Here is a 23,834-nt window from a genome sequence, read left to right on the forward strand (position 1 = left end):
TCCTGTTCTTTGGATGCTGCCTAACCTGCTGTGCTTTAACCAGCAACACATTTTCAGCTTCTTCAATCTTTGAGTCCACACTCTCTCTGTCTGTATATCTTTGTGTGTCTCTCTCTTTTTTACTCTCCATTTAATAGTGATCAGGTGAAATTTGGAATGCTGCCTTTTGTCATTACCTTTACAGCACACAAGAAGAGACATTTGCCTTTGTCTAATTGGAGCCTCCTGAATAATAGTTTGAATTATCAGCTATTTTGAGCCTTCAATCCACTGGTGAAATTTTATTCTGCATTTCCCAGAAAGAAGAAATGTGGAATGAATAAATAATCTACTTGCAATCTACACCAATATTTTGGCAAACACAATATTCCTCTGAGAAAAATAGATTTATCCTGGATCTATATTTGAGTTATAGTCAAAAAATTGTCAGTTGATAGTTTCCTCAATGAACCTGGCAGTGAGTAACCGATTTCAAGTCTAGGATGGTCTAAATTCAATATTCCTATGTAAGTTTTTGATTAGCTGGGATATGAGCTATGTTACAGTGGGGCTTACTAACTCCATCAAAAAGAAATGAAAATTAGCTGGAATTCCTGCCCCTCTTTGGAATGGTTGAAGTCTGCAGGAAATAGATATTGTGCACGTACACATTATCTGAAGATGGGTTGGCAGTTGACCTTTTGCAGTTCCTTTTTTTTAATTAAAAAAAAGGCCATTTATAGGAGGCAAAGGATGAGGAAAAGATGTAAAATGGTTAAAATAGGGGGAGAAGGTACCATATTGACGCTGTATCTTTACTCATGAGCACTGTCATTTCTAGTTCCTCAGCTTCCAGAATTATCTTTTCGGTGTCTATCTAACCCAAGCGAACTCTGTTGTATCTTAGAGGCGTGAAATTAGATTTGAATTGCTTGCAATGAATTTGCATCTAACCAAGATTTCTACATTAATAAGTGCAATGCTAATTACACATTCTCATTGAGTGGATGAAAAAGATGTATCAGTTTGTTAAGTATGTTGGTAGATGTAATATTCCAACAATTAATTCTGCTTTCTGTGATTTTTGGGTTAATAGCAGTGATTTGAATTTGAATAGATCCATACTATAAGTTTGCTTAATTAAAAATCTTTTGAGATAATACTCCATGTTAGGTTACAGCAGCTGTTCAGTGAGCAAGGTCTGCAAGAAGACAATTACATCAAGAATGCATACATCAGGCACAGGCCAACTTTTGTACTTGCCATGCCTTGTCTAAACTGAAACTCGAAGGGATACTAATGAGCTTTGTTTCCAACTGTTTATTGTCTCTTCCTTTTCCATACCCTGTGACCCGCTACCACTAAAAACAATGCTGATTGTTGTTTTTTTTCCATTAAGATTGCCATTACTTTTCATGTTTTGATCATGGCAGTCACTATTGCCTTAATTGTTTAAGCAACATTCTGTTGCAGCTGGAGCAGATGACTTTGAACAGTTAAAAATGTCTGTAGGTTAAAAAATAAGGTTTTCAAGCTCCAACTAGTCTTATTCCTATGTTTCATTAAAGTTGAGTGTTTACCAATGGTACTTAACAAATATAAAGTGTGTTATACTAGAGGTGCCAACTTCAATCAACATGTATAGAAAACGATAGACAATTCGGCAGCCTTGAATTGAATTCTGCCTAATGACGAGTACGTGTGTGTGTGTGTGTGTGTGTGTGTGTGTGTGTGTGTGTGTATGCTGAACTTTAATGTTGGAAGAATGTAGCCTCTTTCCTGACATTTAACATTTTCTTTTTGCTTGGAGCTTTGAAAACATTTCAATGTGCAGTGTTAAGCGCTTGCCTCCTGAGGTTGATCACGTATCCCCTGCCTTTTGTGCATTCTGCACAGTTACATTGTTGCTATCATATTAAAATCAACTTAAACTTATTTGTATTACAGTAGTAGTGATTTGGAGTACAGTAGGTGATTTGTTTTTGTTCTGGGATTAGGTCAGAATTATTATCCTTTTGAGTAATGAAACAGGATGTATAAAATATATCTTTGTTCTGTTTTAAAAAATCATGTTTTTTGATTGGATTATGATTATTTCCGGCTTATCACATTTTTCATTGTGTGGGTGGTTTCTTTGTTGTAACTTTGTGGCTGTATATGTGCAAGTCTTACATTTTTAAGTAAGCTCAGACAACAAACCTACTGCACAGATGTGATTTTGAAGTGGAATTTTACAATGTGTGGACCACCTAATGATCTGGTTTGATGTTGATTTGTACTATGTAACATCACATTAAAACAGCTTGTCAGACTTTTTTACTATTCAGTTTGAATAATTGCAAAAATATTCATTTTCATCTTTAGACATATAATAGTTCACATTTTTGAAAGGAACATTTGTGTAGTTCATTCAATGAATTATTTGGAGCAAGATTAATTGTGTTAATGTTTGCTAGTGATTAAAGTTATGGTGAATTCAGCTTTCCCTTTGGAAGGCATACTCATTGAGAAAAGAAAAAGGTTAGATAGGTTTTTTAAAAAGCACATTCTAGGCAGCATATTACAAAATAACTTGGAAATGTACCTTGTGTGTAGATTGTGATTGTTGCCATTAAACTTACAAAACAGAAATTATAACACAATTTATAAGCACTTCCCAGTTTGCTTAATAAATGGCAAAAACGATTTAAAATTGTCCGTTTCCTCCCTAACTCCCATCAGAAGTGTTCACCTGTTGCTTAACAATCTTTCATCGCTTACTTCCCAGTACCACATCTGAGTTCCCAGTTTTCATATCATTGTAGGCTTTATGGGTTAGCGATGTCAATCATATGTACATTGTCAACAGATTAGGAGCAGGAATAGTTTTTTTCATTCTACTATATCTATATATACACTCTCTCTCTCTCACACACACACACATGCATGTTGAATGTTGAGTTCAGTCACAGTGCTCCTGCTACCTCCTGGATGAACAATTAATTCAGAATAAAGTTCAAGATTTCCTCTTTTTTTTGGTTGAAGTATACGGGGTAGTCTGTGCATCGAGAGTATTCCTGTTCCAAACCCAGGGTTGAACCTGTATAACTGAGGCCTCCAGCATGAAACGTTGATTTTCCTGCTCCTCAGATGCTGCTTGACCTGCTGTGCTTTTCTAGCAACACACATTCAACATTAACTAAAATTAACGTTTGCTTTGGTTGTTGTTTGATATTTAACTTTTGTATACAGATGAGCACACTGGGCCATAATCTCTACGCAAAGCAAAACAAGAATTACTCTGAATCATTTGTCTTTTGCCTTTGCACTTAGTGTCAGCTTATTCATACTTTGATCTACCAGGGAGGATGTTCAATTCTAAATGCTGCAAAGTGGAGAGCAACTGAAGATGTTTAATACTGTGCCAAATATTTCACATTGAGATATCCTCTTCAGTTCTCCAGTTATCAGTTGAATACTTTTTGTTAGGTTGCTGTGAATTAGCTTAAGTCTGTCAGGCGGAGTGTCCCTTATTGTTTGGAATAACCAACAGTTGCTGTTTTCACCTGGCAATATTCTGAGACCCAATGTAGATTCTTGACATTTTATGAAATCAAAGCTAAATTCAAAGTACTCATCCTGAGGTTTTTCATAATCTGATAATTTAAAAGATTTATTTAAATTCAAGTAGCTTTTCAAATAACATGGCAGGTACATGACGTTACAGTCTGTATTTTCATGCCCTCAAATAAACTCCCTTTTCTTGCTATTTGTACTGCTGCTTAGACTTCCATTGTCAGTAAATAATAATTTCGCTTTTCCTTTTTGACAGGTGCTTGGGCAAACACATCTTTTTTTCCTATGAATTTAAAGAAGGTGGCTCCACATAATTCATGGTCTGTGCATTATTATAATGGATGCAGGCTTATGCTTCAATTAACCTGCATTGTCAATTTAACATCTGGGCATATAATTGTAGGTCATTATAATCCATAGCCACCAAACACATTCACAGTATAATTTAAACCAGCTGTCGCAGGACCTCAGACCTGCAACCACCTTTCTTATTTCTTTGTGTATCTTGCTATTGGCATACCACGTTCCCTTCCCCCCACACTGATCTCGGGTGTGTACCAGACACTCTATTTTGCTGACAGCTCTGTGATCCTTCTTTCTAAGGTCATGGATTTTGGGGGTTAAAAATAGAAAATCCTGGAAAAACCTTTTTCCCTTTCACTCAAATTGCACTTTTCATTTTTGTTTCTTTTATCTCCAGCATTTGCAGTATATTGACTATATTTTAATGGATTTTAAAGACAATATTCTGTCTTAGCGTTTTTTTAAAAGTTGGTATGTACATCAACTGGTTTTGATTTACTCTTTGCCCTTTCACCACTTAACCTCTTTGAAATTAATCTGTTTAAGGGATCAAAGGGTGTAGGGAGAAAGTGGGAACAGCATATTGAGTTGGATGATCAGCATGATCATGTTGAAAAGCAGAGAGACATGAGGAGCTGAATGACCACGCTTGCTCCTATTTTTCTTTATTTGTTTAATCCAGGAACTCTGAAATTTAACATCTGTTCCACTAAAATACAACTTTGCCAATGCTAAACCAGCCCATCAGCTATCCCCAACCTCGAGCACACGTCCTCTATTTGTGTGGCTTTGAACATTGTAATGTCTGAATAGGTTTAATGGTTATGACTTGCTTGTTTCATTCTCTCTTTGAATTGATTGAATTTCTGCTGCTTCTAATTTGTATATTTGTATGTGCACTTGGTCATGATTCTTACTAATTCCACTCTCAGTTATTGCTCCTTTATGGCCTTTTAAATAAAAGATGTCTTCTGTATTGTGAGCCATTGAGGTCACCATTATCAGCAGGAAGGCATTCTTGATGTATGTGTTTATTATGTAAGTTACATTTAACTTTGAATGAAATTTCTTTAAGCTCAGTGCTTGATAATGGATCATTCTTCTTTCCCCAGCCATTTTAACAAAGGGCCAATTTCATTTTACTTGCCATCTGTGTATGTTCCTGGTGCCTTGTTGCTACTCTGTATGATGTACTGTCTTTAAAATATGTTGGACAGTTAGAACAAGTTCTCCCTTCACAGTTGGTATTTGACTTTGGCAGCTACTCTTTTTTAAAAAAAAATTAAATGAAGTTGAGGCTTTTTAAACTATTAAAATGAAAGTTCAAACTTTGTACTTGGTTGTTAAAGCCTCTAGTTTGAGGCCTGATCTTAAACTTTAAACTGTTAAGTATTCCAGCTCCTGGAGCATTTGAACTGTTGGGAAACTCTGAGTCAGAAGTCACAAACAGGATAGTAAATTCAGCCAGCTTGACTTTAAATGTATCCTTGGCTTGTGTTTTGAATATTAGATTTACTGAAACATTTGATTTTTGATCCCCAATCCCACTGGCTTGTTCTGTGTTTCCCACTGGTACTTAAGGTTAAAAAGCTTCCTTGAATAACAATCTGAAGAATTAGTATCCAACACATTAGCTTTTTAAGTTATTGTTGCACTACTTGCTGTGATGGTTTGGAAAGGTAAGGACAACTTTTCTCAAACTTCGTGAATTTGAACAAGAAGCTGGTGAAATTTAATGAGAAAGCTATCTTCATCCCCAGGATGAGTTTGAAGCTCTGTTTGTGATATTCAGGTCTTTTAGTGCTTTAAACGTATTGTCAACATATATTTAAAAAAAACACAAGCTGAACTCTAAGTGAAATAGGATGTGATTTGCAATCAGTAGCAATTGAAAGTCTCAAGTTCTGATGAGACAAAAAGGGAACTAGCCAAGGTAAACTGAGATGAAAGTTGCTCAATAGGATTGTGAATTAACAATTTTCCAACTGTAATTATTTGGGTACAGACGACAGTCGTACTGAAAGTTAAGACTCTGCACAAGTTATTGATCATAGGATGAAGTCAAGAAGCTAAAATATGATTCAGGAGGTGCCTAAGTTTGGTAATACAAGTAATTATTGAATTGAATACAGTAGAGAAATAAATAAAAATAGACTGTTAAACTTCAGAGGGTGCAGAAAAGATTGACAAGGATGTTGCCAGGGTTGGAGGGTATGAGTTATAGGGAGAGGCTGAAAATTCCCTTTAGCATCAGAGGCTGAGGGCTGAACTTCTCAAGGTTTATAAAATCATGAGAGATGTGGATAGGGTGAGTAGCCAAGGTCTATAAGGCTCTGGTCAGACCACATTTGGAGTATTGTGTGCTGTCTTAGGCCCCATATATTAGGAAGAATGTATTGGCCCTGGAGTATGTTCAGAGGAGGTTCATAAGAATGGTCCCGGGAATGAAAAGCTTAACATATGAGAAATGTTTGAGGACTCTGGGTCTGTATTCCATGATGTTTAGAAGGATAAGGGGGGATCTACTGAATGGCCTGGACAGAGTGGATGTTGGAAAGATGTTTCCATTGGGTGGAGAGACTAGGAGCCAAGGACACAGCCTTAGAGTAAAGGGAAGACCTTTTAGAATGGAGGGAAGGAGAAACGTCTCAGCCAGAGAGTAGTGAATCTCTGAATTCATTGGCACAGAAGGCTGTGGAGGCCAGGTCACTGAATATATTTAAGACAGAGATAGATAGATAGGTTCTTGATTATCAAGGGGGTCAAGGGTTACAGGGAAAAGCAGGAGAATGGGGTGGAGAAACATATTAGCCATGATTGAATGGCAAAGCAGACTCGATGGGCTGAATGGCCTGATTTCGGCTCCTATGTCTTATGGTCTCTTTTACCTACAATCGGGGAGTCCAAAACTAGAGGGCATGGGTTTAAGGTGAGAAGGGAAAGATTTTAAAAAGGACCTGAGGGGTAACTTGTTCGTGCAGAAGGTAGTGTGTAAATGGAATGAGCTGCCAGAGGAAGTGGTGGAGGCTGTACAATTACAACATTTAACAGGCATCAAGATGAGAATATGAATAGGAAGGGTTTAGAAGGATATGGGCCAAATGCTGGCAAATATGACCAGGTCAGATTGGGCAGTCTGTTCAGCATGGATGTGTTGGAATGAAGAGTCTGTTTCTGTGCTGTATGACTTTCTATGACTGCACATATATATGATGACGACTGGCAACTAATTTAAAAAGGAATTGTAAAAGAATAGTTTGAGGCTAAAACCAATTAGAGATGTTTAATTAATATTTTGTCATGGTTTTCAGAGTTTAGAGGAATAATAACTGATTTCTGAAAGGGTACAAAAAGAGACAATGAGGGATTGAGATAAAATGATTACTTAGATGAGAGGGAATTGGTAAAACAAAGTGAATGGAACCTGACCCTGACTGCATGCATTGCAACCAAAAAAGCTTGTATTGTCAAGACGACACAAAGCGTTTCACAGCAAATGAAGTGCATTCTTTGTAAACTGGCATATACACAATTAAACATGCAGTATGGTCTTTGAGATTGACATAAATTAGCTGGTAATTTGATGGTTACAGTGGATGAGAAATAAATATTGGTCAGTAAATGCCTTCAAATAATGGTGGGGTTTGTTTAAATCCACTTAAGCAGACAGGTTTAACATCAATTAAAAGATACTGCCGTTAACAATGTGGCAGTTTCCAAGGGGAAATCTAGATTATGTATCCTGAAACTCTGCATTGTGGTTTGACCCAGCTTTTTGCTACTCAGAGGCAAGGATATCATGTCAAGCTGACACTTAGAAGATGATCAGCAGAAGGCTGACAAAAGAGGCTAGAATCTTTTTTCTTAATGATAGAAGTGGTTATGAGATCTAATGGCCCACCAGTAATAGCGGTAGAAGCATAATCCATAATATATTTGTAAGTGAAGTAGAGATGTTTTGAAAATTTGTGAAAGCTAAGACAAATTGGTTAGCTCTTGGAGGATGGGTTTCTCCGGCTGATAGATTGTAGTACGAACCTTTTTCTGTCCACGCAAATGGTAAGATCAAGATCCTGCAGTATATATTTGATAAGACTGGAATCGCTAGAATGAATGTGGAGAACTCCGTTTGTATTGTGCTGGTGCGGGTTACTGTAAATGGTGATTAATGGAAGCAATTTGAGGTGACTAAATTAAAAGTATCACAAATATGTATTGTGTAATCATATTAGTGCCTTGGTTTGTCAAGTCTGATGGCCTTTTGGTGCCAGAGTGTCTAGTGGCAATATCGCTGCAGTATATAAATCTTGTACTATGCTAGGTATGGACTCGTTTTCTATTCAGTGACACTTAATAAATTTCAATATATTTTTCCAGCCTGGAAGCTGAAATTCCATGTTAACTCTGACTTGTTATAAATTGAATTTGGAGCAATGGCAGTGTTGTCTGTTAAAGCTCCCAGGCTCATGTGGTAATTGATGATCTCCTGGGACTAGAAGGAAAATAGTTCAATCTCTGAAGCTGAAAAATTATGGCATCACTAATGTGGAAATATGAAAACTATTTCCACAGTTCGTAGACTGCGTACATGTGTTCTAAATTTAACTGGTGCCAAATTCTGAGTTATTAAGAAAGAGTTTTATTGAAAATATGTTTGTAAAAGATCTAGATAATAATTTTTAATAAAACTAATGTGAAGCTTTTCTTTGCATTGGGAAGGGTAAAGAAAGAAAAAACAAGAGCATCTTATAAAGAAACCTCTGACAATGAGAATGAATGGGAGTTTTGAATATTTTAAGTGTGTTGCTAACTGCATATTTAACTAGAGAGCACAACTGCACTCCAACTTTTTTCAGCATGTTCGGTACTTGGAGATGTGCGGAGAGTACATAAGTACAAATGCAATTTAGGTCTGAGAAAGCTTACCATATATGTGTGGGCATTTTCATGACTTAATTGTTATAATGCACTTGTACAAATGTGCTGCTTTCTGCCCTGGGTTTATATTTTTTATTTACTGATTACACACTATAAGGAAGTTGCACTTCACATGCACATTTCATTATCCTTCCTGAAACAACAGTGTGTTCCTCAATTTCCACGACTAGGAAAACAGTGAATAATGGATGATTTCTATGTAGGCAAGATTAAATTTTAATAGGTTGCTTAACCATTTGTGTATAATAATTGTACTAGAAAAGCAACTTGAAGTAAAAGTGAATCTAGCATGACTGTTGAGTTAAAAGTTAAATTTTTATCCTATAACTTTTAATCCAAGGGAAATGATTGCTGAAGGCAAAGAAGTCAGATGTTTCACATTTTCCTTTTGCTGTTGTAAAAGGCATGTATAATTCAATTGGGAGCCTTCTTACTGCTGCATAAATATTTTCACTAATTGATTGTCTTGTGAATTTGCTCTGTGTTTTCCTGCATGTTTATACCAATGATTTATTATAATAGATTCATCATTTTGTGCACTATGTATCTGTGAATGTTTGTTTGTTAAACAGTTACACTGTACAGAATATTATGAACTCTCCATGTGGATTGTAGTAAATTCTGTTTTATTTATTTACAGAAGCTTTGAAAACAAATAATGAAAAATCAGTGTCAAGATTCCAAACTCTGAAGAAAAGTCCAAAGTGTGCTAAACCACCTCGCCCAGCTCATGTTTTCTCCTGATCAAGAAAATCTTTCTTCATCCACCAAAACACCTATTAAATATGGAGAAATCATTGTGTTAGGGTAAGCATTGCATGTGTAATTAAGGGAGAAATAGAAAGAATTACTGATTATTAAACATTTTGTCCCAAAACACTGATCCCTGTCCTTTTGATATACATTTAAACAATTTGCTATTTATAAAATATGGTTGTCCTCCTTTTAAAACTACTAAAAGTCGACCGACCTTTTCATCTCTTAGTGACAACAGTATCTCCTCCTTTGACCTGACAGAGTTTTATTAAAACAACTTCTCTATAAAGCAGAGTACTTTTAAATAATATCAATGAAGGTTGTTGTCAGTTGAGATGATTTGATCTTGATTTTTGAGAAACTCAGCATGTTTACAGATTATTCTTTTCTAATGTTGTTTTCCTCGTTTACTTATGATTTCAAACTGGATAGGTTTCCCTAAATTCTGAAATACTTCTGTAGAGTCATACAGCATAGAAATAGGCCCTTCGGCCCACCATGTTAATACCAACCAATGAACACCAAACTACACTAATCCCATGGAACCACACTTGGTCCATAGTCTCAGGCTGAAGGGGGAATCTGATTGTGGGATACAAAATTGAGAGGTATAGACAGAGTATAGATCATTCTCTATGTCTAAGACCAGAGGGTATGTGTTTACGGTGAGGAACAAGTGGGTTAGATTGGGCTCACCTTGGATCTCTTTGCCTGTGATAAATTACTGTCATATTCTGCATATTTCCTGGCCTATTAAATCTGAAGAGAAGTGGCATATTAAAAAAAAAGTGTGAAGCAGTTAGTTTATGAAGTTGCCAAAAAAATCTCTAATTGAAATGATCACATTGAAGCCTTTAAAATGTTTCATTTTAAAGTAAACCGTCAGCGTACAAAACAGAGAATATGCAGGTGAGTTGAACTTAAAAAGCAATGCAGGCACTTGTCCTTATTATTTACTTTGTCCCTGTCCTGGGGTTAAATTGTTAAACTTGACACAGTGATGAAGTGAATGAGATTAATAGATGGCAATTCTTTGGCAGCCTTCCATTGTATAGCGGTCTTTGATTTTGTACCTGGGATGTCATCCATCAAATGAATGTGGTTAATCGTTGGTTTAATGAGTTTATGTCGATGGACTCAGCACACTTCAGGATCTCTTGAGTTATTGACCTTGTCCTGCTAAGAGATGCTGATGACATATTTGACGCCTTCACTGTCTCAGATGAATGTCACATCAGGACAAGGTCAACAACTTGAGATCCTGAAGTGTACCAACAACATAAACTCACTGTTAACTCAACGCTGTGAACGTGAAAACTGTTCGTCTTCTGTTTTGCCAAGGACATTTATCAACTCTCCCCACAGTAGAGGAGTGTTGGCTTGCTAGAATTTTGTGTTTTCAATTAGGTGGTTGTTCCACAACTTCGACATCTCTCACACTGCAAAAATTGTACTGTTTTGATTTTAGCATTAAGTGACATTGCTGGTGATTTTGGAGCAGAGATGTGTGAAGTTCTCAATAATCTCCAGCACCAGATCAGCAATGCTGATAGAATTATCCTGGATCATTTGTCTTCCTGATACTGATGGGTCAAACAAAACTCTTCCAGGAGTGGTAGAGTTGGTCCATTTGCTGTCTCAGGTGTTCTTCTGTATCAGCTATGCATACTGCGTCATCTGTGCCAAGCCAGTCTTTAAGAACAAGACGCCCTTTGATTTAGATCTCAAATGAGCATGGCTGAACAACCTTCAGTCAGTTCTGGTACAGAGGAACCTCGATTATCCGAAGGACACGGGCGGGGAGTATTTTGTTCAGTTAATCAAATTCCAGATAATCGAATGCCGGAAAACATAGTTTAGCCAAGCATTGGGACCTTGCGATCTGGCCAGAGAATCCAGTATTCGGATAATCGGGGTTCCTCTGTGTACAGGTAGGTAACCTCTATAAAATGACCTGAAGATTGGTGACAGCAGCAAAGAGAAGAATGTGGAAGAAAGTGAGGACTGCAGACGCTGGAGATGAGAGTCGAGAGTGTGGTGCTGGAAAAGCACAGCCGGTCAGGCAACATCCGAGGAGCAAGAGAATTGAGGTTTCAAGCATAAGCTCTTCATCAGGAGAAGAATATGTCAGAGTGTCAGTGCTGGAACACAACCCTGTTATGACTGTCAAAGGTCCTGGAGTTGCCTTATCCTAGATTGACCTTCCCCATCATGTTGCCATGGAAAAAGGTCAGTTTGAGAGCTTCTGTGGGCAGCCTGATCTCTTCCTTTTCAAGTTGATCATTTCTGCTTCCATAATGGTGAGAAGGTTCGTTATTTTATTTGGGGTCTGTATCACTCATACCAATGTCATCTTTCCCTTGTTTCTTACCTCTGCCCAAATGGACTCTGCAACATTTGAGCCGAGGTCATTTTTCTCATCTGGCCTCGTTTCAACTCTTATTAATAATGCCCACCCATCACCTGTTCCTCCCGTCGCCTTTCTCTGAAAGGGCAAATGTCCTGAACTTAAAGCTCACAGTTATTTTTAAGATTGGATTCCCTACAATGTGGCAACAGGCCCTTCTGCCCAACAAGTCCACACCAACCCTCCGGGGTGGGAGGGACCCACCCAGACCCATTTCCCTCTGACTAATGCACCTAATACTTTGGGCAATTTAGCATGGCCAATTTACCTGACCTGCACATCTTTGGACTGTGGGAGGAAACTAAAGCACCCTGAGGAAACCCACACAGACACGGGGAGAATGTGCAAACTCCACACAGGCAGTTGCCCGAGGTGGGAATCGAACCCGGGTCCCTGGCGCTGTGAGGCAGCAGTGCTAACCACTGAGCCACTGTACAGTTTTGAAGTTCTTATAACAATACTTCTGTAATGGCTAATTCATTTCCCTTGATGTGTACCATCAATTTGTCCACCTTCTTCGGAATGCTTTCTGCATTAAGATACAAAGTCTTTAAATGTGGAGAAGGGTCAATGAACCCGAAACGTTAACTCTGATTCCTGTCTACAGAAGCTGCCCGACCTGCTAAGATCTTCCAGCAATTTCTGTTTTTGTTTCAGATCTCCAGCATCCTCAGTTTGTTCTTTTTCTTTTATCTTTAAATTTGTTCTGTTTTTGAATATCCCTGTACATTAATAGTTCCTTGGTACAATATGACACTTACACTTTTTTTTTGTTGGAGATGTTTATCTACATGATATTTAAGATTTGGCATAGATTTGTTGATCTCTTCAAAATGATGCACTGTTTGATCAGAGTGAGTCTGTTTAATAACAGACTAAATAGGATATGCTTTTATATCTGAACAGCTGGGATGATGTGTCTCTCAACTTCCATTTTGGCTTGCTTTTCTTCTTCATCCTTGCCCTCCACTCCTTTGCTCATCTTTCATTTTGGTAATTGGGAGCTTGAAGGTAGCTTCTTAGAAGGCCCTGAAAGGGAAAGGAGTACAAAGCATTATGCAATTTAGCACTTCATCCTTTTCGATTTCTCCTTCATCACAGTGCTTTTTTAATGGGTGCCATTTCTTACTGTTACTTATTGTATCCTGATTGCAGAGCATAGTGGGCATTCCTTGTGGTTTGAAACGATTTTGTAACTAAAGACTGGTGAAAATCCCTTGGTAGGATAGCACTTGTGGCTTGAGTGTGATTGTAGATAATCAGTGTTTTGGTTTCACTCCTATCTGGAAAACGGTGACATGTAACCAAAAAGTGTAATAGTTTTTGCAACTTGTCCCCCTCTTTTCATCCAAAGTCTCTTTCCATTTTCCTTGTGCTTTTTGGGAATGTGAGCTTGTTACTCAGTGGATTCCTATTTTGTGTTTATTGATGTGAGATATGTGGGGCAGTTCTCCTATGAAATGAAGACTTCAATGATACAGGCAGCTTCACCTGTTGCCACCTATTAACATAGGTGCTGCTTGATTCAATAACTAACTGAGTCAGATCCATATTTTTGCAGTGCCATTGCTTTTTTGTTAATATTTCTAAGATTGTAGTTTATAGAATACGCTAAATGCCTGATGTTTGTACGTCATTTGTGCAGATGTGTTAGGATGGAGGTGATGTGTTCTGTTACCTGGGACATGTGGAGGGTGTGGATTAATTTGGCTTCTTTGTTCCGCAGGTAAAATGTCTTGAAAGTATTTTTAGCTAAATAACTTGTCCAGTCATGGTAAAAGATGCGCTGCTGAATTATGCCTATGCAATTTGTTTCTGGTATTATCTGTACTGGTTTAAATTTGAAACAAAAGAATCCGGTATGTGAACTTTTGGCACCTGAAGAGTTAATCTATCTAATGAAACTTGCCCTGAAAGTAGGAGAGGATTTAATTATTTACAGTAACTAGAGTTTGGGGTTTAGCTTGAATTGTAAATATTTAATTGCAATATTTTCAAGTGTTAGATTTCTCCTTCTGTCTTACAAGGTACAATGGATCGCTCCCAAATGGAGACCGAGGACGAAGAAAAAGCAGATTTGCTTTGTTTAAAAGGCCAAAGCCAAATGGTGTGAAACCAAGTACAGTGCATGTTACCTGTACCCCTCAAGCAGAGAAGGTACTTCAAATGCAGTTTTTGGTTGATGAATACACTGGAACATTGTTTATCCTGAACCCTCTTAGGCTGCAAACACTAAAAAGGCATAGTGGGTTAAAATAAAACCATTCCCTCTTCGTGGGTGTGATTTCTTTGTATTTCGTTTGGAGCTTGTTTTAGTGAGAAAGAGAACTGGGGATTCGGGAGATTCACTGGACTCATATTTCCAACTTGTATTGAAGAAATCGTGGGCTGAGGACAGCGATGAAACTTCACGCCAACTTCTGAAATTATTAATGTGTTATGGAAGGAAGAAAAAATAATTTTTGCACAGATAGAGTCTTATTTCATATTAATTCCAATGCTACATTTGAAGTATTCATGTGCACCATTTTCAATGGTAGAAAGTTAATAGCAATATTCAGACCTAAGGCTAAGTCTGTCTTATCTATACTCTTTCTACTGATGGAAGAAAAACAAACTAGGGCCCATAAAAAGAGGTGGGGGTCAAAAAATAATAAATTTAATCTAGAACGATCTAAATGTCACAAAGTTCATGTCAAGAAATTGAGTGGATTGTGGATCCATTGTTTGGAGTCAGCGCCTCATAGTCCACATTAGGTCAGAAAATGTGCTGTAAATTTGATTTTTTTTTGTGTGTTTGGTTTCAAACTTAATTTGGATGCAAGTTACAGGGTAACATATGTCACTTCTTACAGTTCAGTGATCAGAGCAATTCTTTTTGAGTTTAATTAATGATGCTGATTTGAAAGTATAAAGATCTGACATCTTTTTGGCATGTTCCTCACTCTGTGATGCCACATAAATTAAATGTGGGTGGATTTCATAACAGAAGAGTGATGTGCTTTTTATAGATACTATTCAAATCTTCCAGCTTTTCCTACATCAGCACTTTTTTTCACTGGGGGCTGAAAGCAGATGAATTCAAATTCATTTTCTTCCCATTTACCTTTGAGACTGGCAATGGGAGGGATGCCCTGCTGGTTTAATAGGTATATGTACAAACTTTCTGTGCAAATTCACATTACAGATCTTTAACATTCCTGGTTTGTACCCGGATTGTGGAGTGCATTTGTTTTTATTAATTTGTGGGAATGGGCGTCACTGGCTGGCCAACATTTATTGCCTGTCCCTAGTTGCCTTTGAGAAGGTGGTGGGGAGCTGGCTTTTAAACTGCTGTAGTCCACCTGCTGTGATTGACCCACAATGCCCTTAGAGAGGGAATTCCAGGATTTTGACCTAGTGACAGTGAAGAAATGGTAATATATTTCCAAGTCAGGATGGTGAGTGGCTTTGAAGGGAACTTGTAGGGGGATGGTGTTCCCATGCATCTGCTGCCCTTGTCCTTCTGGGTGGAAGTGGCTGAGAGTTTTGGAAAGTGCTGTTTAAGGACCTCTGGTGAATCCTGGGCTGCGAATGAGAAACAGTCCAGTTAATCCTGGCTGAACTGTGAGAGAACATATCAAATAAGAACAAATTTAAGATTGGCTATGATGCCCCCCCTGCCAATGGTGACAAAGTTAATTGATACTTAGATGCGCTTATTTAAAGCACTTATTTTCTCAGTGTCACTGTTCTGTGCGTAATAGCGATGTCTGAAGCCTGTTTTTGGGTAATGAAGGAGTTACTCGTGATGCATCTCAGAAAATTCTGGCTATTCATTGAACGGCACCAGACTTTCACACCATTCAATATGATTGGGGGCAAGTGGCGTCCAATCACCTGGCTGAACTCCGGATTGGTTGGCACCAAGGTGTCCATGCTTCCAGCTTCTCCATATGATACCCCCAAATAAGAAGGAAACTGTTGTTAACATTTAAAGGAGTTTATGAAAGGAATGAACACAATTACTAAGAAAGAGACTGATGATGAATGTGATATATCATTTGGCAGTTGTTGATGGACTGAAAGTAGTGGGTGATAAAATTGCAGTCCTCTTTCCATTTCTCCAGTGAACCTGATGGAGATGGTGGATGTGGTGATTGTTGTAGGATCTGTGTGGACAGGATCATCCCAGTTTAACTGGAATGGTTTGGTAATGGGAAAGCTCAAAAATCTGAGCTATCTTTAAAGGTTGCAAGAAAGTGGATCTATTTGCTGGAAACGTTCTTCTTTAATCTCATCATTTTCCTTTTGTTTAATATAGTCTTTCTTTAATTTTTTAATAGGCGATAAATAACAAGGACCAACACAGTATTTCATATACACTGTCACGTGCTCAGACAGTGGTGGTAGAATATACACATGACAACAATACAGATATGTTCCAGGTAACTTGTGTTCTGTTTTATTAAGCATTAATGTTCTTGTACAAGTGAAACATTACAGGTAGTTGAATATGACTTTGGCCTAGTTAAAATTCCATAGCTGATTATCTTTTATGTATTTTCATATGAATCAGCTAGGCTGCAATATTTTAAATGTTTTTAAAGTAGGATCTTAAAAGGATGTACATAATTTAGATTAAAGGCTCAGCATCTTCATGGTACAGGATGTGCTGATATCTGACATTTGAGGTTACCAAGTGTAGTTTTGTTTGTGAAATAAACTCATCCTATTATAAAAGCTGCTTTTAGAGTCATACGGCACAGAAACAGATCCTTTGGTCCAACCAGTCCATGCGAAGCATAATCCCAAACTCACCTAGTCCCACCTGCCTGCTCCTGGCCATATCCATCCAAACCTTTCCAGTTCATCAGCGGTGTGCTACAAGGATAATGCTGGGTCCACTACTTTTCATCATTTATATAAATGATTTGTTTGTGAACATAGGAGGCACAGTTAGTAAGTTTGCTGATGACACCAAAATTGGAGGTGTAGTGGACAGCGAAGAAGGTTACCTCAGATTACAACAGGATCTTGATCAGATGGGCTAATGGGCTGAAGAGTGGCAGATGGCGTTTAATTTGGATAAATGTGAGATGCTGCATTTTGGGAAAACCAATCTTAGCTGGACTTATACACTTAATGGAAAGGTCCTAGGGAGAGTTGCTGAATAAAGAGACTTTGGAGTGCAGGTTCATAGCTCCTTGAAAGTGGAGTCACAGGTAGATAGGATAGTGAAGAAGGTGTTTGGTATGCTTTCCTTTGTTGGTCAGAGTATTGAATACAGGAGTTGAGAGGTCATGTTGTGGCTGTACAGGACATTGGTTAGGTCACTGTTGGAATATTGCGTGCAATTCTGGTCTCCTTCCTATCAGAAAGATGTAGTGAAACTTAAAGGGGTTCAGAAAAGATTTACAAGGATGTTGCCAGGGTTGGAGGATTTGAGCTATAGGGAGAGGCTGAACAAACTGGGGCTGTTTTCCCTGGAGTGTCGGAGGCTGAGGGGTGACTGTATAGAGGTTTATAAAATCATGAGGGGCATGGATAAGATAAATAGACAAAGTTTTTTCCCTGGGTTGGGGGAGTCCAGAACTAGAGGACACAGGTTTAGGGTGAGAGGGGAAAGATATAAAGAGACCAAAGGGGCAACTTTTTCACCCAGAGGGTGATGCATATCCGGAATGAGCTGCCAGATTGGAGGTAGTGGAGGCTGGTACAATTGCAGAATTTAAAAGGTGTCTGGATAGGTATATGTATAGGAAGGGTTTGGAGGGATATGGGCCAAATGCTGGCAGGTGGGACTAGATTAGGTGAGGATATTTGGTTGGCATGGATGAGTTGACCGAAAGGTTTGTTTCTGTGCTGTATGTCTCTATGACTCTGTGTATCCATCCAAATGTCTCTTAAACATTGTAATTGTACCCACATCCACCACTTGCTCAGGAAGTTTATTCCACATGCGAAGCACCCTCTGTTTTTAAAAAAAATGCTTCAAGTCTTTTTTAAATCTCTGTCCTCTCACCTTAAAAATGTGCCCCCGGTCTTAAAATTCCTCATCTCGGGGAAAAAGACAACTGCCATCAATGCTGTCTATACCTCTCATTATTTTATAAACTTCTGCCAGATCACCACTCAACCTCCTATTCTCCAGTGAAAAACATTCCAGCCTTTCTTTGTAACTTAAACCTTCCATACCTGTTAAACTCTTCTGAACCCTCTCCAGTTTGATAATTTCCTTCCTATAACTGGGGGATGCAAACTGGACATAGTATTCCAGAAGAGGCCACACCCATGTGTTGTACAACCTCAACATAATGTCCCAACCCTTATAGTCAAAAGGACTGAGCAATGAAGGTAAGTGTGCCAAATATCTTTTTAACCACCCTGTCTATATGGTATGCAAATATTAAAGAATAATCCACCTGTACCCCAGGTCCCTCTGTTCTACAACACGACCCAAGGCCCTACCATTAATTGTATAAGTCCTACCCTTTGTTGTACTGAAATGCAATACCTTGTATTTATTCAGATTGAACTCCATCTGTCATTTTTCAGCCCATTGACCCATTTGATCAAGGTCCTTTTGCAACCTTAGAAAATCATCTTCACTGTCCGCTGTACATCATCCACAAGCTTACTAGCCACACCTTCTATGTTCTCATCGACATCATTTATATAAATGACATACAAAAGAAGACATTGAATGCTGTGAAGACGAGATGTATCTGCCACCAATTTTTACCATAAATTATGTCATGTTGTTAATTATTACTGATGGGATAGAATTCTAAGTGGCGATAGGAAACAGCAGTATTCCTCATGTAGATCATAAGATCTGAGTGAAGAAATCTGAATTGCGAAACATTTCAAAATAACTCCAGATTCTGGTGTTCATTGTTGAAAATAATGTTGAACTTTGGTGTTTATTTATGTAAATTTATCTTGCAATATGTGTGATTTTGATTTGTGTTTTAGCCTGAAATGTACAGTCAGTCAGCATTTGTTTTCAGTGCTATAAGGAGGTAAATAGGATAATGTATTTTAACTTTTCCCCCTACCATCCTGAAACATCTCCTTCTCTGCTGGTCTGGATACTTGCCTTTTTAATGCTGCAGCCCAACCAATCAGAGGCTGATCATCAAACAGAATTTCCTTAACTCAAGGACTCCATCTAGAATTCTCCTTGAACTATTTCAAAAACCAACATTGTATTTCACAGATTAAAAGTATGTCGCACTTGATTTTCAAGTTGCAAAACTCTCCTGATATTTCAATTGCATAGTAGTCCAACTTCCATTCAATTTATAGTCACAGAAAAGAAAAGAAAAACTATGGTCTCTTACAAATGGCTATCCGAATTATTAATTCTGTTTTCCAGTAAGTTGTTCATTTGATGAATGATGTAAAATGTTCAGCTCACTGATAACAATTAGCTGCACTGTTCCTGTGAGCACAAGTAGGGAGACTCAAATTCATGGGTTGTTGTTTGCTCTGTTGCATGCTATCACTGAGACTAGGTCCAGTTTGATTTTGATGAACAATGTAAATGGTAATATAGTTCTCAATCCCGCGTGGCTACATCTGTAAGGAATCGTAGTTGAAGCACATTGCATTGGGCTTTTTAAAAAAGTTTCTGTGAAAGATTCCATGAAAGGTGGATTGCAAGAACATTATCCAGGTTAAAAAGATGGATTATTACGCAACTGATAGGTTTGTATGTTGTAAAGTATTGACTTGATCACAAAATTTCATTCACATGAAAAATTCCAAATGGATTCAAATATTGCATTCAGAAGACTGGCTATCTGTCTTTGGAATGGACGCTTTTATATGACTCTTCAATCAAAAGTAATTCTAGTTCAGTGTGCAGACAGTAATTCATCAATATGCAGCTGGTGATGAGCATGCTCATCATCAAGAATAAGATGCTTCTGACTTCTGTGCATTTTAATACTTTCTAGTGAAAGGTTGGTTCAGTGGTGCTTCGTCTCAACTGTGCAAAGCCCAGTGTTCTGGATTGCTTGCCAAGTGGGTAATTCCATCATGGCCTGTGTCCTGGATCTTGGGTTCAAAATCCTTCTTGAGTATAATCTTGACAAAGTTTTGCTTTGGTGCCTTGGAACAGACTGTGGCAGTAACCTTGCAGTGCCAAATATTGTTTCTAAATTATCATAAGGAACTGTCACTCTCTGAATTCAAATTTATTCTTCGAGGTGGCTTATCCCAGTTGAACTTTCTAACTAGGTTCTCCATCTTGGCAGGAAAACTGGGAATGGTCAGTCCTTCCAGTTAAGACGGGTGTTGCACTTCTATGGTGTAAATGGCTTGGAGCACACAGCTCTGCTTGGATCATTTTATTCTGCATTGGTTTCTGAAGAATAAGCATTTTAATTCAAAAGAAAATGTGAGAATAGTTTGAAAACATATGGGAAGTACCTTCTGTTGGATACCCTGCACGAAATGTAACCTGTCAGTTTTCTTTTGCAGATGTTGTATCTTACTGTATATTTTTGCTTTGTTTTTCATTCTTGTTGAATTTCTAAACTTTGATTGTTTGAATGACGTCCGATGTATGTTCTGATTGAGCTTGTGCTTTACCTTTGCCTTTGTGTGCACCTCCCCAGTTTTCAAGTATCCTGCTTGTGCTCAAGCATTTAAGGGACACATGTCACAACAAAGTCTGTGCTGCACCACTTAGAATTAGCCTAATGGTTACTGTCAGTTCAACATCTCATACGACCAAGTTTGTAAGCTGATAATAATGACTGCTGATGGAGGGAATTGTATTTACGAAATGTTTTGTCTGTTGTTGTCTTTTATTAGATTGGCCGTTCAACGGAGAGCCCAATTGATTTTGTGGTGACAGATACTGTGCCAGGAAGTCAGAGTAATGCTGATACTCAGTCTGCTCAAAGCACTATATCCCGATTTGCCTGTCGTATTATATGTGAAAGGAATCTTCCCTACACTGCTAGGATATATGCAGCTGGATTTGACTCATTTAAAAATATTTTTCTTGGAGTAAGTCAAATTGAAAGTAAGCTGTTGACTGTATGATATTGGGTTTGAAGTGCTTTTGCCCAGTGAAGACTCATTTTTGTTTTCTCCTGCTCCTCTTTCAGGAGAAGGCTGCCAAATGGAAAACCTCTGATGGTCAGATGGATGGTTTAACCACAAATGGTGTCCTTGTTATGCATCCAAGACTTGGTTTTACAGAAGATTCCAAGCCAGGAGTCTGGAGAGAAATATCTGTCTGTGGCAATGTTTTTACCCTGAGAGAAACTAGGTCGGCACAACAGCGAGGAAGAATGGTTAGTTACTCAGAAAAAGCTTATAAAAAGATATTGAGACAATAAGGAGGACTTCTTGGATTGAATTAAGTACTCAGTTAAAGAAGTAGGATTTTAAACTTGAATAATCCACACACGTTCTGCCACTTGTTTGCCACCATACTGCTGGCTGGGGAGCCACTGTTTCTTTAATACTGAACTTTTTTCCACAAGCCTAGATGTATTTTAACTTTAGAGTCAGCTTTTTGCTGACTTGCGTTTACAATCCGTTTCTTTATGCCGGAGTATGATATGGCAAATTACCTCTCCACAATACGTTCTTCTGATTCCCTTTTGTTTTTATTTCACAGGTTGAGAATGAAACCAATGTACTGCAAGATGGTTCTTTAATAGATCTGTGTGGAGCAACTCTACTTTGGCGCACGGCAGAGGGACTCGCTCACACTCCAACTGTTAAACATCTGGAAGCCCTTCGTCAGGAGATCAATGCAGCCAGGCCACAGTGTCCGGTTGGGTTTAATACACTGGCCTTCCCCAGTATGAAAAGGAAAGATGTAGATGAGAAACAACCATGGGTGTATCTTAACTGTGGACATGTACATGGCTTTCATAACTGGGGAAACAAGGATGAGAGAGATGGAAAAGAGAGGGAGTGTCCTATGTGCCGATCACTGGGCCCATACGTTCCACTGTGGCTGGGGAGCGAGGCTGGATTTTATGTTGATGCAGGACCACCAACTCATGCGTTCAGCCCTTGTGGACATGTTTGCTCAGAAAAGACTACAACTTATTGGTCCCAAATCCCTCTTCCTCATGGCACCCACACTTTCCATGCAGCCTGTCCTTTCTGTTCTACTCAACTCACTGGGGAACAAGGATATGTTAGACTTATTTTCCAGGGACCTCTTGACTAAGAACACAACTTTACTAACTGCAGGGGAAAACAGATCGTAGAAAGACATTTGATATCTTTTGAGAATTATAAGCTAGTTTTCTATAATGAATTCCATGGGTTTTGGATTTTGTCTGTTCTGGAACATAACCTGACTTCGTAGTCCTTCTTGAGGAAAGAAACCTCGTTTTCATTGATGTTGTCTACAGAACTGCTTTTGATATGTCTGCATTTCTTAAACACAAGTATTTTGAAATACAGAAACTTGTTGCCCAAATATTTAAAAGAAATGAATAACTCTTATGTTGGTCCTCTTCACAAATACAGTACCAGTTATAAGATTTGAAGATTGTGTTGCTTTAATAAAATATGGATTCATTTTTAGCTGATTCGACCTAATTTGTAATGGGCTGAATAAATCTAATGCAACTTGATAAGATAGTCTATTAGTCATAAAAGCTGCAGTATGATCCAGTAAAATACACCTTGTTTCAACACCATTTGTGTAAAGAATTTAATCCTAAAATTTAGGAACAAAAGGTTTGATTTCTTACTTTGAGATAAGATTTAAGATTATAAGATACTGCAATACCCTTGTAGCATCTGTGTAAGAGGAGTCAGTGATCTTTCTGAGTTGGGCAGAATAATTACCTCTAGCTTCCAAAGGAATATCAGCAGAGTTAATTACAGGTAACATTAACAGATCTTTGATCTGTTGATTACAGTTGAGACCCAAGGTAGATACAACTTCACAAAGCCTCATGTGTTTTATTCAGTAGCAGTAGGCTAGGGGTAAGAATGTGTGTGAATTGGGCACACTGAATATTTTGTAGCTATTTACTACAAAGTAATAACAGGCTACTGTAATGTAATTGCATAAAGCTAGCTCTGTGCAAGTGTCTGCATTTAACATCCCAATAATGGCCAGTGCTCCATGTCATTGTGCCAAAATAACATTTGACATGCTCTCACAGTGATAAGGGTGTACCACCTTGAATTTCATTACAGTAATTGTTTACACAAGCTTACCTGTTAAACTACTTCCAAGCTCTAACTGAGGATGTGAGAAGCTGGCTTATTTTACTGTATTGCAGCTTTCAAGTTCTGTCAGGTCTTTTGTACTAAATTATTGCCTGAAATGTATGTAGCTTTAGGTATTTGTAGGGGATGCTTAGCATATATGGAATGCTAACTTATAAAGTCTTGATTTTGTGGAGTCATATTATCTTGGGATGTGCAAAACTGTTCTCTGATTCTGGTCAACTAACTTGTACCCTGAGCAATGATTAACTTTGTCCCTTTAACTTGATATTGCTGCCCTTTAATTCAGTTAACTGTATAGAATAAGCCTTCTCATTACAGAGCAAATTTTAGAAGAAAAGAAATGCTGAATCAGCTCCTTTTGTTAACATAAATGAGTTAAATAATCTCTCAAATTTGAGCTGATTTACTTGAAGCATTTTTTTAATGTATTGTGTTCTCTACCTTGTCTGATTCCCTTACTTGTTTTCTCACCCTCTCGATTTACATCCACTGCAGAAAAAGGGACAAATATGTAAATGTGGCCACAACATTACCAGTTACTTGTAATGCAACGTTTCCTAGCTCTGATGGATAATACTGACAGTAGTGCATTAAACTGTCTCAGGGTTTAAGATGTGGATTCCGTACTCATTCATGAATTCTGTTTGAGCATAAATTTGGTAAGTGATTCTATGTTGCACAAATATAT

The 23,834-nt window shown here is 38.1% G+C and overlaps 1 protein-coding gene across 4 annotated transcripts in view; it reads left to right on the forward strand.

Annotated features, from left to right (window-relative positions):
- The window catches only part of peli1b (pellino E3 ubiquitin protein ligase 1b), a 41,787-nt gene extending 17,953 nt beyond the window's left edge, over positions 1 to 23,834 (forward strand). For 2 of the 4 annotated variants that reach the window (XM_060831109.1, XM_060831110.1), the window contains exons 2-7: positions 9,416 to 9,582; positions 13,966 to 14,095; positions 16,264 to 16,365; positions 20,744 to 20,941; positions 21,043 to 21,231; positions 21,561 to 23,834. In XM_060831109.1, coding sequence (XP_060687092.1) covers positions 9,506 to 9,582; positions 13,966 to 14,095; positions 16,264 to 16,365; positions 20,744 to 20,941; positions 21,043 to 21,231; positions 21,561 to 22,124 — 1,260 coding nt within the window. In that variant the 5' untranslated portion in view covers positions 9,416 to 9,505 and the 3' untranslated portion in view covers positions 22,125 to 23,834. The remainder of the gene's footprint in view (positions 1 to 9,415; positions 9,583 to 13,965; positions 14,096 to 16,263; positions 16,366 to 20,743; positions 20,942 to 21,042; positions 21,232 to 21,560) is intronic. The other 2 variants (XM_060831111.1, XM_060831112.1) reach the window with 1 other exon arrangement.

This window comes from Hemiscyllium ocellatum, chromosome 10 (assembly GCF_020745735.1).
Source record: "Hemiscyllium ocellatum isolate sHemOce1 chromosome 10, sHemOce1.pat.X.cur, whole genome shotgun sequence".
NCBI lineage: Eukaryota > Metazoa > Chordata > Chondrichthyes > Orectolobiformes > Hemiscylliidae > Hemiscyllium > Hemiscyllium ocellatum.